General features: G+C 33.4%; 1 protein-coding gene and 1 long non-coding RNA gene across 4 annotated transcripts in view; one reads left to right on the plus strand and one right to left on the minus strand.

The window, feature by feature from the left end:
* The window catches only part of LOC118188588 (uncharacterized), a 64,719-nt gene extending 55,440 nt beyond the window's left edge, over positions 1-9,279 (minus strand). Inside the window, exon 1 of the long non-coding RNA XR_004758131.2 lies at positions 9,078-9,279. This is a non-coding gene — a long non-coding RNA (uncharacterized LOC118188588). The remainder of the gene's footprint in view (positions 1-9,077) is intronic.
* Positions 1-17,913, plus strand: part of LOC118188587 (rho GTPase-activating protein 12-like) — a 131,158-nt gene that overhangs the window by 61,159 nt on the left and 52,086 nt on the right. For all 3 annotated transcript variants that reach the window (XM_035359063.2, XM_035359065.2, XM_035359064.2), the window contains 2 exons: positions 9,519-9,623; positions 15,367-15,627. In XM_035359063.2, coding sequence (XP_035214954.2) covers positions 9,519-9,623; positions 15,367-15,627 — 366 coding nt within the window. The remainder of the gene's footprint in view (positions 1-9,518; positions 9,624-15,366; positions 15,628-17,913) is intronic.

Here is a 17,913-nt window from a genome sequence, read left to right on the forward strand (position 1 = left end):
GCAGCAATGTTTAAATAAGTCTTTAAAAAAAATGTTAGTAATTGAATACCATATAACCTTTTATGTTCACATTATAATGATTACAGACCTGCACTGCAAAGTGTTGAATGTGTTTATGAAGAGAAATTTAACAGAAATTTCTTTCCATATGCAAAAAATAAATTTTGTATATTTAGTGCTGTTTGAAATGAGAATAACTGATTTGTTATTCATTGCAAGCACCTTGTGTGGCTGCAGTGGGTGGCAAATTTTTCAAAATTTATAAAAACACCCAGCAACAAAATTTGTATATAATTTAGGGAAATGCTTGGCATTAGAATTTCGAATGTGTGGAGACTGTGCTGGGTTGCAAAATATCTAGTGCTTGTTGTGGATAAGCCTAATGTGTATGTGGAAATGCATTTATTCAGGACTCAGGTAAGCTTTAAGCATGTGCGGGATATAGGCATAAGTGCAATAAATAACTAACCTAATATAATTCAGGCTTAACTTCTTCAGCATATAATAGAAACAAGACAAAATTTACAGAGCATCATGTCTTCAACCGCCAATCTCATGATATATCGCCAATATTTTATAATGGTCGCTAGTTAAGCTTTATGGTGATAGGCATGAATTCGAAGGTTTTCAGACATCTCTAAGAAAATGCAACGTTTTCCAATTAATCGAATTTGTGAAGAAATGGGGACGAGTGGTAATACATGAAGATGATATGAAAGTATTCTTTGGGGATGACAGTATCTCAATAATCAATCAATAAACAGATGGCAAAATCTGTAGTATGGTCCTAAAGCCAGTGTCACTACTGATAGTGAAGAAAATGACAGAGATGTGTTGAGAACAAAAAAAAAAAAAAAAAAAAAAAAAAGATAATTTAGTGGGAATCCTCCACAAAGTAACTGCAGGCCTTGAATAGTGAAACTAACTGATCCAGAAATTATATCTGTTCATTGAAGTAAGGGAAAAGAATCGGCTCCCGACATGAAGTAATTTAAATAAATTACATTGAAAGAAATGTTTAATAAAATAAGCAAGTAAATAATGAGTTTTTAATATAAGTTTTGACTTCCTTAAGGTCATAAAGGCTTCAGTATTTCATATTTTGAATTTTATAATTTCTACATGTCATCTTACTAGATTTAAAACGATGATCAAATATCTGGAAAAATCCCAAATCCAGAATAAGTCCCTATGAGTTCGAATCTTGGACTTGATACTGTAAGTTTGTGATAATGAAAAGTGGGGAAGATATTTTAGAGTTATCAAATATATAATCTATATTCATAAACTCTTTAATTATATAAAATTAGCTTGGTTTAGAATCGTTTTGGTTGAAGTTTCTCAAGTCATAACTGGGCAGAATCAACCTATATAGACAGAATGCAAATTTATTTTAACACGTTTGCTGCCAAAGCTGATTGAGTGTTTCTGTTGTTTATTATTTAAATAGCGGAATAATAGGTTACTTCTAGTTATAACTGAATTCACATATAGTTGACATATGAAATAATACTTTTCCTCCCACTGGCAACTCTTCTCAGGGCCTCACCTTTTGTGAGTACGGATGTAACAAACCTGACGTACCCTAGCTCTTCAGGGATAATTTTGGTGAGACAGGTGACACGATTCTGGTGCCCCAGTAATATATCTGCTTTTCCATCTCCTATCCTCTCAGCTGAAACTTTCTCCTCTTCGAAGGTTGGGGCTCATCATGAGAAAATGGAACAGCCCTTGTGTCTAGTTTTCCAATGGTGAGAAAACTGCTCATGTGTTTGCTGTGTGTGAAGACCCGTGTTGCTAGAAAGGAGGGTCTTGGTAGTTGAGGGGGAGGTACTGTATCCAACACACTGCTTTGTCCTCTGCTTCAGCTAAACGGAAATCATCTTGTCATCCTCGTGATTGTGAATTGACTGGTCACTTCTCCTTATGTCAGTGGCTTGGGGAAAGCTCTCTGGAGTACCTGCTTTTGGGAAAGCCGACTGAGGGCTTCAGTTTGTGTATAGACCTGGTTATCCCTGGTACAGGAATCTGAATCCCCTTGTTGGAGGTGGGTGAGGACGCTGGGTCTGAATTTTTATTTCCTTCAAATACAGCTTCAAAAATTTTTATTATACCTCATGAAACTGCCAAGGAATCATCAAGACCTCAAACTATGGAAATTACAGAAAACACTCCAATTCTCCATTTTGTTCTCCAGTTTTTGGTTATGACAGGATCTGCTGAATTGCATAAAGTGTCACCTTTCCTTGTTCAAAAATATGTAAAAGCCTTTGCTGAAGAACCAAAATTAATTAAACACTTATGGTCTGGTGACTTATTAATATAAACTGTCTCTGTTAATCAATTGAAGATCCTTCTTACTATGTCAAAAATGGGACAAGTTGCTGTTATGGTTTCTCTACAAATTTCTCTACAAAACTCTGAATTCTAGTCGTGGCATGATATCAGAAGTCAACCTATTAACAGTATTGAATGAAAAATTCATTGTCGAACTTGCTGAGCAGAATGTTTGCGATGCAAGTCGTATTAAAATAAGGGATAGTCAGTTGATACTAAACATGTTATTTTGACCTTTAACACTCCTCAACTTCTAAATCACATTAAAGCAGGTTATTTGCATTGGCCGGTGGGACTCTATATGCCAAACCTTGTGCGTTGTTTTCAATGCCAGCGGCTTAGGCACTCAAAGGCTGTATGTTGCGGTAACCTTACATGTGCTCGCTGCTCTGTTGTGGATCATGAAAGTGAGGGTTGCATTGCTGAGCCTCTTCGTGTTAATTGTAAAGGGAGTCACCCATCCTTCTCTCACTCCTGTCCCAAATAGAAATCTAAACTATAAGGGCAACCAAAAAGATAGCATATACGGAAGCTAAGAGATTGTTTGAAAGCACTCAACCTCACCCAAATCGGAGTTTTGCCAATGCAACAAAATCTGTTCACTCAGTAGCTATTCAGACATCACTTATCATTCAAACAAAGACTAAAATTGAAGTACCACAAAAAATGCCAAATGGCAATTTATCTGCCCGTACTAAAAATACACTAGCTCATAAATAACCTGAAGTAATTAATATTAAAAAACAAGTGAAGTCCTCTTCAATATAACATAAGCTCAAAAACAGTAAATTCTGGTCATACCTCATTACAGAGTATGCTATCAGATATGCCTAATTCTGAAATGGAATTAGAAGAAGGATTAGCTCCACCAAAAAACCTACCACGCCTAAAGAAACAGCATAGGCAAAATAAATATTCAGGATGGATACCTTAATTTCTGGAAACTGTCATGGATTTTATCAAGGTCTAGTGAATATCAAAAGCCTGATAGATATTTATCACCCTGCCTGTTTTGAAGTGCGGGAGACATTTCTCAAGCAAGATAGCACAACTAAGTTGCAGAGATATTCAACTGTCAGGAAAGACTTTTTGTCTGGCGAGCGTATTGCATTAAGTGGAGGTGTTGCTATCCTCACCTGCTATGTCTACCCTTCGTCTATCTTTCCTTTGAACACATGTCTCCAAGCTGTTGTGGTACAGATCAATATCAGAATGCTTGCAGGGGTGTTTGTACTCCGGGGATTTTGAACTTCAATACTCGGAAATTCCGGGGATCGTCGTTCAAAAGGAAGTAGGAATAATAATGAATTATTTATTTTGATCTGGGTAATTTTGTTTGCTTTGAAAGCAGAAAATGCAAGGTAAGCGTGTGTGGTGAAAACTTTTCCTTTCTTTCTTCAAAGGCAGTGATAATGCGTGAAAAGGGGGGAAAAACTTCTTTTTTGTTCTTTCCTTATTGTGAGTTATGACTCATTCCCCCACTTCTCGGACATTCTCTTCTGGATTCTTTTCGGCAAGTAGGCGCGGCAGAAAAAAAAGGGAGATACTTCGTTCGACCAGATGTGCAATCACGTGACTCTGAGTTCAAAGGTTTATCTCTCCTGGCGTGGCACCAATAAGTAGAGAAGGAGGATTTTTCGGCGTATTAGCTATTTGTCATTGATTGCTTCTCAACTTTTTTTTCTCCGCTGTGTAAAATTTTCGTTTCATTTATTGATGCACGTGTAAATTTTTCGTTTCGTTTATTGAAATATTTTTTTATTTATGTACGCAAGAGAATTTCACTATGAAATTTCTCGATATAAATAGTGATATTATACAATTAGAAGAAGGTGCCCGGAATGCATTTAGGTGGAATTGGATTGAATGGAGAGATGATAATGGGGATACCATCGGCACATGGTGCAAGAAAATAAATGTTGCTGGACAAGCATATTGTGTTTTTTGTAACTCACTGCTGAAGTATGGTGGGGAAGGATTCAAGGCTTTCACAAATCATTCTAAAACTGTGACGCACATAAAATATTTAAAGTGCATTAGACATTCAATGACTTTAAGTAATTATGCTAATTCAAAAAATACTGATGACTTACTGGAGACTGATGCTCGGCCATTGGATATAGTGACAAGAAAAGCACACCAAGAGGTATTAATAACTTTGTTTATCGCCGAGAATTCTCTTTCTTTCAATGTAGTTCCCAATTTAATTAAACTCTGCAAAGAATTGAGCCGCGATCAGACGGCACTAAACTCGTTGAAAATGTCCAGGACTACTGCATGTTGTAAGATGAAATATGGGCTCGCAAAAACTATTAAGGAAAATATCATTAAAACTTTAAAGGAGACTCCATTTTCTCTAAATTTGGATGAAAGTACTAGCAATGCTCAAGAAAGTGTACTGGCAATATTGGTGCAGTTTTATGACAACAATCAAAATGAAGTTGTAGTTCATCATTTTGCATCTCTAAAGATGGAATCTTGCAATTCAGAAGCTGTTTTTAAAGCAGTTGTTAATACTATTGAAGATAATAATATTCCATGGACAAACTTAATTAGTGTATTAATGGACTCATGTAACACCATGCGTGGAAAAAAAAAGGGTGTTGAAACCAGACTACGATCAAACAAAGCACCCCACGTATTAGATATTGATGGTGACACATGTCACACAGCTAATAACTGTGCAAAAAAATTTGCTTCATGTTTTGATAGATACTTAGAAGATTTGTTTGATGACATCTATTTTGATATGAAAAGCTGCAGTAAAAGAGAAAATTTTTTCAAAATCTGTGAATCCCTTGCCATTAAAAAACTTAAGCCCTTGAAGAGACCAGACCATAGGTGGGTGTACATTATATGTGTTTTAGAAAGAATCAAAAATCTGTGGGATGCTCTTATTGCATTTTATTTTCACTACTTGGATAAAACTGATAAAGGGGATTATTTTTCTTATGTTGAAACTGTATAAAATAAAAGAAATATTTCTGCAGCTCAGAAAAAAATTGTTGAAGGGGTGTATTCTTGCTTGCATTCCCAACATTTCACAAAGGATGCTTTAGCTCGGAAAAAAAAAGAATACTAAATGGGTTATTTGTTGTGCAAAACAAAACTTTATTGCATATGGCATTATATTCAGCAGTACTACCAGAGTTCAACACATATATTAAATTATTTGAAACAAAAAAACCAATGCTTCATTTAATACATTCCAGTATTTATAAATTTGATGGCAAAATTTCTCTCTTTTTTTTTTTTTTTATGAAGCCAGAAAATATAGAGTGTGCATCTTATAATGATTTATTAAAGGTTGATGTCACAAATCCAGAATTCCATCTACCTAGCAAAGTAATATTTACTGGTGCAGAAGCTTCCACTCTCCTGAAGAAATTATCAAAAAATCATCCAATAGCAAAAGAATTCCAAATTTCTCTGATGAAAGCTTATACTAATACAGCACAGCATATGAAACAGAAATTACCCCTTAAAAATTCATATCTAATTAGTTTTACAGCATTAGATCCAGAGCTAAGAGGTAAAACCAGTACAATATTAACTTTTGAAAAATTATCATCTTTTATGTCCCATATTTTTAGTGATAATGAAAAGTCAAAAGTAGAAGCTGAAATAAGGTTATACCAGAGTGATATTGATATCACCAAAGAAATGCTCTACACATCTGATGAAAGTGGAAATCAAGTCAAGTGTACAATTGATAAATATTGGTCTAAAGTTTTTAATTTAAAAGATGATTTCACAAATGATTATAAGTATCCTACATTGGCTAAATTGATCAAAGCCTGCCTTAGCTGCTTCCATGGCCCATTAGTGGAAAGTGCATTCAACTTAATGGATACACTTGTCACTGATTATAGAACCTCTCTTAAGATTGATTCCCTAGATGCAGTGCAGACTATTAAATATGATTTAATGGCTTCTAAAGAAACCTCATGTGAAAAATATGGCTCAAAAAATCCATTGACTGATCCAATTCACAAAGATCTCTTACTGAATATGAACAGAAGTTGGAAAACATATCAAGACGACTTAAAAACATGTATTTCAGATGAGTCACCTATAAAAGTCTCTGAAAAACCTTCTACATTAGCAGAAAAGCAAACTGCTTCTACCTCTGCATGTGCAGTTCTTGAGGAAATTTCTTCAACTGTAAATGAGGAAAATAAAAGTCAACCTTCCTGCAATTATGAAGTTCACCACAAAAGAAACACAAGCCCACAAACATCAGAAAAAAAAAAAAAAAAAAGCAGCAGAAATTAGATAATTTTTTTTAAAGAATTAATTCAGGTAATTTAAAATATTTACATAAAATGTAGTAGTTTATATGTTTGAAAATTTATGGTTATTAATTTTGCAAAAAAAGTAATTCATTGAACTTTTATAATTAGATCATTCAATACTTCATAATTGTAATTTTTCATTTCTCCCCCCCCTTCTCGAAACTCCAAAATGTCGGTAGTAAGTCCGTAAAAGTTTCAGGGGATTTTTTGGGGTCCCACAAACACCCCTGTGCTTGTCACTGTCTGTACCATCTACTTGCCTCCTAATGAAGTGATTGATAAAAAGGAATTAGATGATTTGGTAGAACAGTTGCGTGCTCCTTTCATTTTAATTGGAGATTTTAATTTCCTGAATCATCTCTGGAGTAGTGGTGATATAAATTTTTTGGGGAAAACAAATAGAAGAGCTCATTAGTGATCACTGCATGTGCCTCCTTAATACCGGAGAACAAATGTATTTCCACCAGCCCACGAGGACATTTCACAGTATTGATCTGCCCATTAGTTCACCATCACATATCCCTTTTGTTCATTTAGTATTGGGAATGATACTTTTAACAGTGATCAATTCCCTATCTTCATGACTTTTTTAGGGAATTTTGGCTTTGTGTGGCGGCAATTCTTGTGCCAAAAATTTCCGCTACATAAAGCCAAAATAACAAGTCAAAGAATTGCACAAACCTGGTATCTATGTACTGGCCAAAAATCGCCAAGTTTTACCAATGGGTACCCTAAAATACACTTTTACCGTTGATTTTATTGCAGGTTTTATTAAACTTTATTGCTATTATATACTTATAAATTTATATTTATGAGTATGTACTAAATGGTATATGTGTTCTTGTCTGTATTATTTAAAATTTTGAAAATACACAACCTTTTGTAACCCCAACCATCCAACCAACCTTCTGCCAACTGCAAGATAATTTGGATCTAATCAAACAGCACTCACGCTTTTTATGCATTCACGCAAAACTTTTCACACATTATTTCCCTGAGCAGTCTGCTTATAACATATCCCAAGTGAATAAACAAAAAAAAAACAAAAAAAAGTCTGCGTTCTAAACATTTATCTATAGTTTTGGCAAATAAATGAGCCTATAACCACGGTTTGAAAAATAAATGATCCAATACACCAAGTGTATTATTTAGTTCCTTCCTGCATACCAAATACCTAAACATTTTATGCATTTACTGTGTCAGTACTACTCGTTCATTTAGGTAAAGCAATCAATAATAAATTCTCTCATAACTGGTAAACCCAGTTTGCTAACTTCAAGTATTGTCACAAATAGCAGTGAACATGTTAGCATAACTGGGAAAGTTAAAGGTATCCCATTCTGTTTCCCCATTTGAGTTTCACCTTTTTTTTCGGGGGGGGGGGGAAGTGTGGAAAATACTAATTCAGATAAATATGATTTTCCGAATTTTAAAGTATATGATTTCATTGCTAACATTTGTGTTACCCTTGGTGAAGCTTCACAGCACACTAATTGAGTCTGAAGATATACTTTTTTTTTAAATAATAATAAAGAAAAAAAGTCCTTCATTTTTTTAACTTAATGAATGAATGAGATTTTTCTATAAGTAAACAGATGTTGCTGAGGAACCAGATTGTCACTGCAGAGCTTGTATTGACTTAGTGTATGACCCTCGTTTATTGTAATAAAATTGTCTGTAGGTGTGTTATCAATTTTGAATTCTGCTAATAAAAATGTGTCAAATTTTATAATTTCATCGTCTTTAGTTTAATATTTTTTAGTTCAATGTTTTAATCCTTTGAAAAGATTTTATAATCGGTAACTGATTATTATAGCAGTTTATCTAAATTTTGGTACCCATGTATTTTTCAAGATGATTGTTTACTCGCATTTTACATACTAAAATTTTTCTTTTATTTACTTTCAAAGAAGTAAAACATAAAATAGCTACTTTTATAAGCATCATGGTAAAAAATTGTTATCTAAAATTAATTCATAATGTCATCATTTTTGTAACTTAGTTTTCAGAATTAACCATATGCTGCTACTATTTAACATTCAGAGGGGGGAAATTAGTAATAAGTAATAAAATATTGCCATCTGAAGTACCAGCATTATATAAATTCTGTATGTATTTTAATTCATTATATAAGATATATATAATTTAGTATAAGATTAAAATACATTTTTAATAGTAGATTTAGCTTAAATTTAGAGTAATTCCAGCTTTTTTATATATTTCAATTGTTTGTTATTTTAAAATTGAAAATTTTCTAAAATTTCATTTAAATAAAATTCATAAATAAAAAGCATTAATACTTTTTTAAGTATTTGAGATTGTCTTTTAAGCATATTTTTCATCAACAAAATTCTTTTTAATGCACTCATTTAATATTTAACTGAACACATCACAGTCAAAGCTGGTAATTTTAATTAAAATACACAATGGAAGCAAATTACTTACCTGAAGTAAAGCTTGATTTTCTTTTAAGGTACTTTCATTTAAAATTAAACACCATTGAACTGAAATGTTAAGAAAAGTGTTTCTACTCCCTTTCATGAGCATACATAAAGGTTTTTGATGTGTTGAAGTTAACAGGAAGTGTTCCCTTTGCTACTTCCTTCCTTTGATATTTTCTCATTACTTCCTTGTTACTGGCAAAGACTGATGGCTTGATCAGAGATTTTATATCAAAGAAAATTTGTTTCTATTGAGCATGAAAAGTGAAGATAATTCTGATAGTGAACTTTTATACAGTACACCTGAAGAGTTTTCTTCTTTATTTCCTCTAAGTGAAAGAATATTTACACAGGTATTTTCAAAAGAGAACTATAATTTCATTCTAAATCTGATCAATCTGGAAGTTTAATTACTGTTTTTTATATAAATTTAATTCTTTTAAAGTGGTTTTCTTCTTTGGATGAAAATGGACGTACATATTTTTATGATGAAGATAGTTCAGAATCTGTGTGGGAATTGCCTGATATGTCTGCTTCTTCAGAATTTGAGGTATTGTTAGCTTTTTAAAATATATTCTTGGTTTTACTGTTATTTTTACTATTTTTAAATTGCATAATGTTCTGTATGTATTTAAACATGAATGATCTTTTGTAACATTTAATTGGGAATAAAATAGTGAAGTATGAAAAACTAAATATTTAATTCTCAAACTATGTTAATGTAGATTTACACATTTAACCTGTTGCCCCTGCATGTGGTAGCTGAAGTGGCATGCATATTTCTTGTGCCTTTTTTTAAAAAAAAACTCTGCATTTTCTGTTAATATTAAAATGACTTTCTGTTATATTTAAATAAAAAAATGCAATAGATTATCCAAAACATCACCATATGGGTAATAAATATTAGTTTGGTATGAAAGCAAATTTGTTAGCAACATGTTATAATGGATGGTACCCTAAATATTTTAAGCAGATGTATAGATAAGCTTTGCATTAAAGTCATAAATTTTTCAATAGTAATGTGTATTGCAGAATATCCTTCAAAAATCATTCTGTTTAGTTGCACATTTTTAATGTACTTGAGTAGCAATTTCCACATACTATTATGTATTTAATTTTGTGTTGGAGTTTTTGTTATAGCTGATCATATGTGAATGTAATTTCTTATTCACGGTTGAGGTGCTCAAGCTACAAATCTTTGTAATTTGTCTTGGGTTCTACTTTCAGTGGTTGAATAAGCTGACTTCAGTGGTTGATGAGGGCCTTCAAAATTTTCTTCCTGCTTACTATATACATGAGCTAACTTTCTATGGAGAGTTTCATTCATTACCTTACTTTGTGGGCTTGCCAGCGGCTGAGCGGGAAAGATGCTGAACACTGGTAGTTCGGTCCGAGGTTCGAATCCCGCGAATGTGCTGGCTGCATGGGTGTTTTCGTGGTTTTCCCCATGTGTAACGTGTATACAAGCCAGTTTTCCTTAGAAAGTCCTCCCCAAAGGCATCCCTCCCTTTAGGCAGATAGCCCTCGTGTGCTTTGCCATAATCGAATAATCCAATCTAATCCAACCCTTACTTTGTGAAATGTTTGTCAACTTATTTGCTTCAGTTGTTTAGAAATTTTATTTACAAGGTACAGATTATAAAATAAAGAGTGGGAAAAAAGTATGTTACACTAGGTATTAATTCGAATTCAAGCATAGTACCTCATTAAAAAGGGCTATTAATAATGTGCAAGTACTTAGTGCTTTAAGCATGTAAATAATGCAGAAAAATAAACTTTTCCAGATGTAATTGAATTAAAATTTTTTGTCCTTTTATCTTTTGTGAAATATATATAGAAGGCGTGTTCTTTTAAAGTTACAGTATTATGGAAACAGCAAATAAAATGTTTCACCTTTACTTATTTGTAATTAAAACATATGTGAATCAGAATGTAGATTTTTTTTTTTTTGTTTGTTTGTTTGTTTGTTTGTTTCAAGTTTAAAAAGAAAAAAAAAAAAAAAAAGAAAAAAAAAAAAAAAGAAAGAAAAAGATGAATTAGGAAAGATATGATTTTTACAAATTTGGTTTATAGTGTAAATTTTGAAATTTGTGATCATCGGTGAACAAGTTTGCTTAAACCAGTTGTGATAGCTCTAGGTAGACTCCTCCTTACATTGAAGTTTTACTGGTGGCCAAATTAATAAAACCACTAAACACTAGTAGTTTGACTTTTTTTAAATCCTGACAAATTAATTATCTGCATGCATGTTTTTGTACTTTTTTAATGTGTAACATACAAACTGGTTTCTGTAAAGGCATCACTTCCTTCAGGCTGTTATCCCTTGTGTGCTTTGCCATATCCAGGTAAACAAACAGACCTTCTGTTGTTTGCCTGGATACTCCATTGAACTCCTCAGCAATTCATTAATTAATGCACTTGTAAATAGCCAGAAAATGTGAGTAATACAAAAATGGTTTTATGTATTTTGAACTGTCAAATCTTCAGAAGCTTTAAAGGAATGAAATACAAAAAGTTAGCTCAGCATAAAATGGTTTGGTTTCATTGATTTAACCCTTTCATGACAAGCATCTCAGTCACCAAACCCCTCTCTTGGGATGCCAGATTAACAGGATGCATTCTCTTGTTGGAATGGGCAGTTCATATTTCTAGGCCTAACTTTGGAGAAAAAAATTGCATAAAATAAATTTTATTTTAATGACAGTGTAATCTTTTATATTTTAAAAACATGGTATAGTATATTCTTCATTTAAATAATAATTATCTATTTATTTTTTTGCCCACTTTGAAAAGTGTATTTATTCACTCATTTGCAATGTGGAAGGTAATCATACTTTTCTATTGATTCGAAGAAGTACCGGGTGGTTATAATTAAACTTTCCCTATAAAAGGCATCCTACAGTGCAAACGGGTGAATGGAATGCAACAAAATTTTGTATATGGGCTATACACGAAATGCGCTCATGGAATTTAAAAAAAAAAAAAAAAATAGTTTCAAAATGTCCAGAGGGACCTTTTTGGGGGAAAACATGAAATTTAACAGAGTGAACGACCAAAACAGACTACAGAAACAATATTAACATTTATTGACTAGTTTATGATCACCTTGTCATCAAACCACATTAAGTAAAGGTAAGGGAGAAACAAAAACAGCTCAGTTTACAAAAACAAGAACAGATTAGGACGAAATTGCACAAGAGGAGCATTGTTAATCGTATCCAGGACGATGTAAGGAAAGGTGCTTCACGTGACCACCCTCATTCATCTGCAAAATTTCAAGTCAATGGACAATGTGTTCAACAGCAGATCATAACTGATCAGTTGTGAGGCTTCGCATATGAAGAGTTATTGAGTTCTTTAACCCTTTGACACGCGCGATATTATTCTTATAATTTTTTTAACTAAAAACTCTAGAAATTGAATATTATGATCCTAGTGACAAGTAATATGTGAATTAAAAGAAATCTACTCTTGCCCATTGTTCTGTGGGTGGTGGTCACAGTGTGGAACCAGCGTGCGTCTAGGACTTTGAAACTTACTGAGGTAGTAGGAAAAAAACATGTACCTTTTTCCATATGTGTTTCCAATAAATGACGAAATTTATGAATTTTAAAAAAATGTGTGTAAGAATTGCATTATATGTAAATGTTTTACATTGCTTTACAAAGTAAATTGGCAGAAAAAATTTAAAAATAAACATTTATGTAATTTTTCTATAGCAGTGAAAATATAAGTACCTACATAATAAGGATGTTCGGATAAATGGATAAAAAAACTCAGTAAAGTAAGGATAAAAAAACTTTTTTTTTTTAAATTTTAAAGAATGCATTTTTTGTGACACTGCTCAAAGCATGTTTTTTGTCTTTTTGGTACATGCATAGAGCCACATTGCACATTTCGCATATGTATCTTGTTCTATGAGGTTTTTTCCTTGTGCTACAAAATGTACACTGCCTGGATCTTCTAAATTTCACTGGTATATGTACAGCGTTATTTAGTTTTCTTTTCATCTGGCACATGAAATTTGTGGTTTTTTTATGTTAATGGGGGAAGGCTTGGTCTTTGGCTTTGGTACAGATCATTCGTTTCCCAATCATATTTATTTTATTCCTATTTCGTCCCAAAATATTTAGAAAATATTTTTAATTTAAGTAAAACTTTTATGCGATTTCTATTTTTAATTATAGCAAGGTATATTTACATTAAATTTAAACCACACCAAATAATTTATAAAATTACAATACTAGTTTGGGAAGCAAGTGTGTTGAGGTCAGAGAAGAATCTCTGGAAAAGAAAGACCTTTTCACTGGGCAGGTGCATGTATTTTTTAGTAATAAAATAACTCTGTGGTTTCAAAACCCGTTATCTATATCTGGGTAAAAGTAAACATTCCTGTTTGAAAAAGCAAGCAAATGCCATTGTGAAGAGCAATGGTTTCTAGGCACGACCACCGAGCCTCTAGAGGATTGTGAGCATTGCGACATAATACTCTAGTGGTGCAGTGGTCGTGCCCTAAAACTACAAAGCAAATGCCATAAATATAAATATTTTTTTTATTATTGCAATTTTTTATTGTTCATGATAGTAATCATGATGTGCTATGAATAACTTTTGAAATTTAAAGTAGTTTATATTAATAACAGAAAGTTATTTTGTCTCATTTTAAATGAATTTTAAAAGGCATCCGATTTGAAGTACTAAGACTTAAAATATGTATGATTCTGCAGTCATTTTAGGTCATTTAGAGGTAAAAAAATCAGTAATCGATTGATTTTCACCCAAAAATTTCAGAAAGAAGAGGAGGAAAAAATTTTGAAAATTGGTGGTTTCAGGGTGCGACCACCACGTGTCAAAGGATTAAGTTATTCAACGTCGAAACACCTCCATGATACACCAGACTTTTTAAATAGCCTCATGACCAGAAATTGCACGTAGCTAAATCTGGCAAATGTGGTGGTCAAGGATTAGGAAAGGAGCGACTAATAACATGCTCCTCTGTGAAGTGTTGGAGCAATAGCGCCTTCACGGACCCATGGAATATGTGGAGGCACACCATCCTGCATGAAAATGGTCGATGTAAGGACCCGCCTATTCTGTAGTTGCGGCACAACAAACGTCTGCAGCATGTCATGGTACCGTCGGCTCGTAACAGAACATGTGACAAGCCCACGTTCACCGACTTCCTCAAAGAGAATGGTTCAAGGCTGAATGTTGCCGTGAATCCACACACCAGACGGTGAACTTTGGAGACTGTAGGGGAATTTCAGTGTGGATCTGCTGATTTTCCTTAGCCCAAATGCAGCAATTCTGTGTGTTGACTGTCCCATTGAGGTAGAAATGAGCCTCGTCACTCTACAAAATATTCCAAGGCCATGACAGATCAACAGTCATTTTGTTCTGCGAATGAGAGATGTTGTGGCTTGTCCCTATCAAGCAGCTCCTGGGTATGGCGGATCTTTTATGGGAAGTAGTGCATTATGATTCTGAGTACTTTTTGGACAGTGCTATAAGAATAGCCTCTCTGTCGAGAAACTGCACATGCACTACTGCCCCCAAACTCTGATGTCTGTGTCTGTGACCGTGCGTCAACAGCTGTCTTGATGGCATCAACAAGTACCGGTGTAGCAGGTTTATGGCCTCTTCCAGGTTGAACTCCTAATTTCCTCATTTTTTCAAAATCTCTTATCATGGCCAGGATACTTTTAGTAGACACTGGTCCACACCGTAGGTTCTTTCTACGACGAAATTCACGAGCTGTAGCAAATGCATTTCCCTTGTTTTCGTAAAACAGCTTCACCAATAACACACATTCAACTAAAGAGACCATCATTAGTACAGCCGGAAACATCAACTTAAACATAGCAACATCTGCAAACGATTTATACCCTAACTTCTTTTGTGTAAAGCTTCCTCTTCTTCCCAAGCATGCAAATCTCAACATTTTTTCCTACAACTGATAGCTTTTCCCTTTTTTCATTTTATTACTCATAATTCTTGTTCTGGATTGTTAACATTGTTTCTGTATTCCATTTTGGTCGTTTATTGTGTTAAATTTCATGTTTTCTCGAAAAGGCGCCTTTCTGGTGGACATTTTGAAACTAAAATTTTTTTTTGAAAATTCCGTGAGCGCATCTCGTGTATAGCCCATATACAAAATTTCATTGCATTTGGTTCACGTATTTTTTGCTGTAGGATGCCTTTTATAGGGGAAGTTCAATTATAACCACTCAGTATATTAACATGGTTTGAAATATTCTTCTTCTCTTTATAAGATGAATTAAAATCATTTGCAGGAGTTAAAGAAAAGTGAAGCAGATGAAAGTAAAGATGATTCACAAAATCAAGAAGTGTCAGCATCCTCACTGTCTACAGAATCATCCCTCTCACCAAAATTACGTCGTAAAGCCCCTAAGTTGCCAGTCCCTAGACAGTTTAAAACAAGATCTTTGGTTGTTCCTGAATGTGTAAATTTAGCTGGTGCTGAAGATAATAAGGGTTTTTTGCCTGCATCTTTTGGCGAAGGCTATTGGCCATCTGTCCAGGATGGTCATTTTGTAAGTATATATTTAAAAAATATTTTAGGCCATTCTTTCTTTCCACAGTAAATTTCATGTTTTGTTTTTGCTGCAAAATTAATATTACAGACTATTGTCTATTGTGTAAAATTTTCTAATGTAGAAAAGACTTTTTTAAAACATGTTTTTTTAGAATATGGAGGGGAAGATGTCATTCTTTTCAAAGATAATCATCTTGAATTTTTATGTTTGATTAGCAGGTAGAAGTAAAATCTAGTAAAATAATTCTTGGCAATAGCCTTAAGTGCCTTACAGGTAACAGTTCAATTTAGCTCAGTTCTGCCCCCAATTTTGATCGAGACCACCCGAGGGTCTCCCACCCTTCTTCCCCTACCAGCAACCTCTCGAGAGGAAGTAGCTTTGCAAAGTTCTCTACGTCGATCCCCATGAGGGAGGATATTATTGGTGAGAACAACAATAAAAAAAGATGTGCACAATAAATACAGTTTCTTCAGTTTAATCATTATACTCAATTCAATTAAATTACATATTCATTCATTATTTGCTATTCAGTGTTTTTATTATTCCTTACAGAGACCAATTTCAGTTTAATTGTATTAACTAGAGTGTATTACAGGGTAACACTAGGCTTACCTGACACATATATATTGAGAACATGCGGTTGCTTTTTTTTTTTTTTTGTTTGTTTTGGTTGCCACTCTTTCTTATTTTAAGTTCAGTTGATGAAAATTGCAAGTGAGTGTTTAATTTTATGTGTGGTTTCTGCGTTTTGCTTTGGTATTTGCATATGTGGGAAATCCCACTTCACAAATATGTAATTTAAAAAGGCAGCAAAACTGATTTTGCTGCCTGAAATAAGATTTTGAATGTGTCTTGTAATTGCAGCCAAAACTGGAAGGTGTTGTAATATATCAATCCTCATATACTTCAGCAGTATGATAAAAAATTTGAAAAGTCTTTTCTGTGATATATATGTATTATCATCAAGTGCTAAGAACTGCCTGATCTGACTTGGAAACTAAGAGATTTTGTTTTTCTTTGTTCTTTCTTTGTTCTTTGTTTGTTTCTGTTTATGAACAATGTTTTAAAACTGCTTATTTTAACTACTCTACTCAAATGTTTTATTAGTATACAGAATGATAAATATTTATTAAAGCATGCATCTCATACTTTATCTATCTATAAGGAATAATATAAATAAATATAAATCAGATCAAATTCTAAGTGGGCAGGGTACCAAAATTCCATCTCTGATCATACAGGTGTTAACTCCATCCAAATTTTGATGGAAAGCACCTCAGGGTGTGGATCAGAGATTCTGTCATCCCTCTTTCTCTGACACCAGACTACTCAAAAGTATTTTTGGTATTTTAATATCCCATGCCATGCTGACACCATATTTTTCCGGAATTTGAACCCAGGCCCAACGATCAGGCAGTTAGTATCTCCAACTACTGTACCGATCAGGGTGGTTGAAACAGCTACCAGTCACACAACTGGTCGTTTCTACTATTTAAGGTTTGAAGAAAGAAAATATGTTATGGAATCCAAAGCATTTGTTTTCATGTTTGGTATTATAAACAATTGGATTACATTGAGTATCCACTAGAAAATGACGTATTGTCATTGTATAGAGGCAAACCAAAATTGAATTTTGCAACTTCCCATTCAGAATGAAATTTCTAATTTTGTTTCATTTTGATTCTTTTTTTTCCCCCTGACCATTAATTTCGTTTATTTTTATTTATTTTATTTTCCTGGAATAGCTGTGGATTCCCTGTGAAGTGCAATCTCTACGAAAGTGAGAAGTTCAGTCTTCCATAGGGCTGTACAGAGTACAGGTTGGGAACTGCTTCTGAAGAGATTTAGATACATATCATGCTTAGTAAAGTTTTAAATTAATATATTTCTGAAAATATATTAATGATGTATTGAAATAGCTTTTAGCCAGTAATTATTGCCGGTTGTTTAATACACAGTGCTTGTGATAAAATTTCAGTGAAAATATATTAATGATGCATTGAAATAGCTTTTAGCTAGTAATTATTGCTGGTAGTCTATTACACAGTGCTTTTGATAAAATTTCAGTGCTGTGGCTGCCTTATGAGGGGTAACAGATGTTCTTTCTCAGTATTTCTGATGTGTTGCTCTGTACAAGTTTAGACGAAAAGTATTTGTTATATTTCTGAAAATATATTAATGATGTATTGAAATAGCTTTTAGCCAGTAATTATTGCCGGTTGTTTAATACACAGTGCTTGTGATAAAATTTCAGTGAAAATATATTAATGATGCATTGAAATA

The sequence above is a fragment of the Stegodyphus dumicola genome, chromosome X1 (assembly GCF_044657685.1).
Source record: "Stegodyphus dumicola isolate Sdum_Otavi_A_Nest chromosome X1, ASM4465768v1".
Classification (NCBI taxonomy): Eukaryota; Metazoa; Arthropoda; class Arachnida; order Araneae; family Eresidae; genus Stegodyphus; species Stegodyphus dumicola.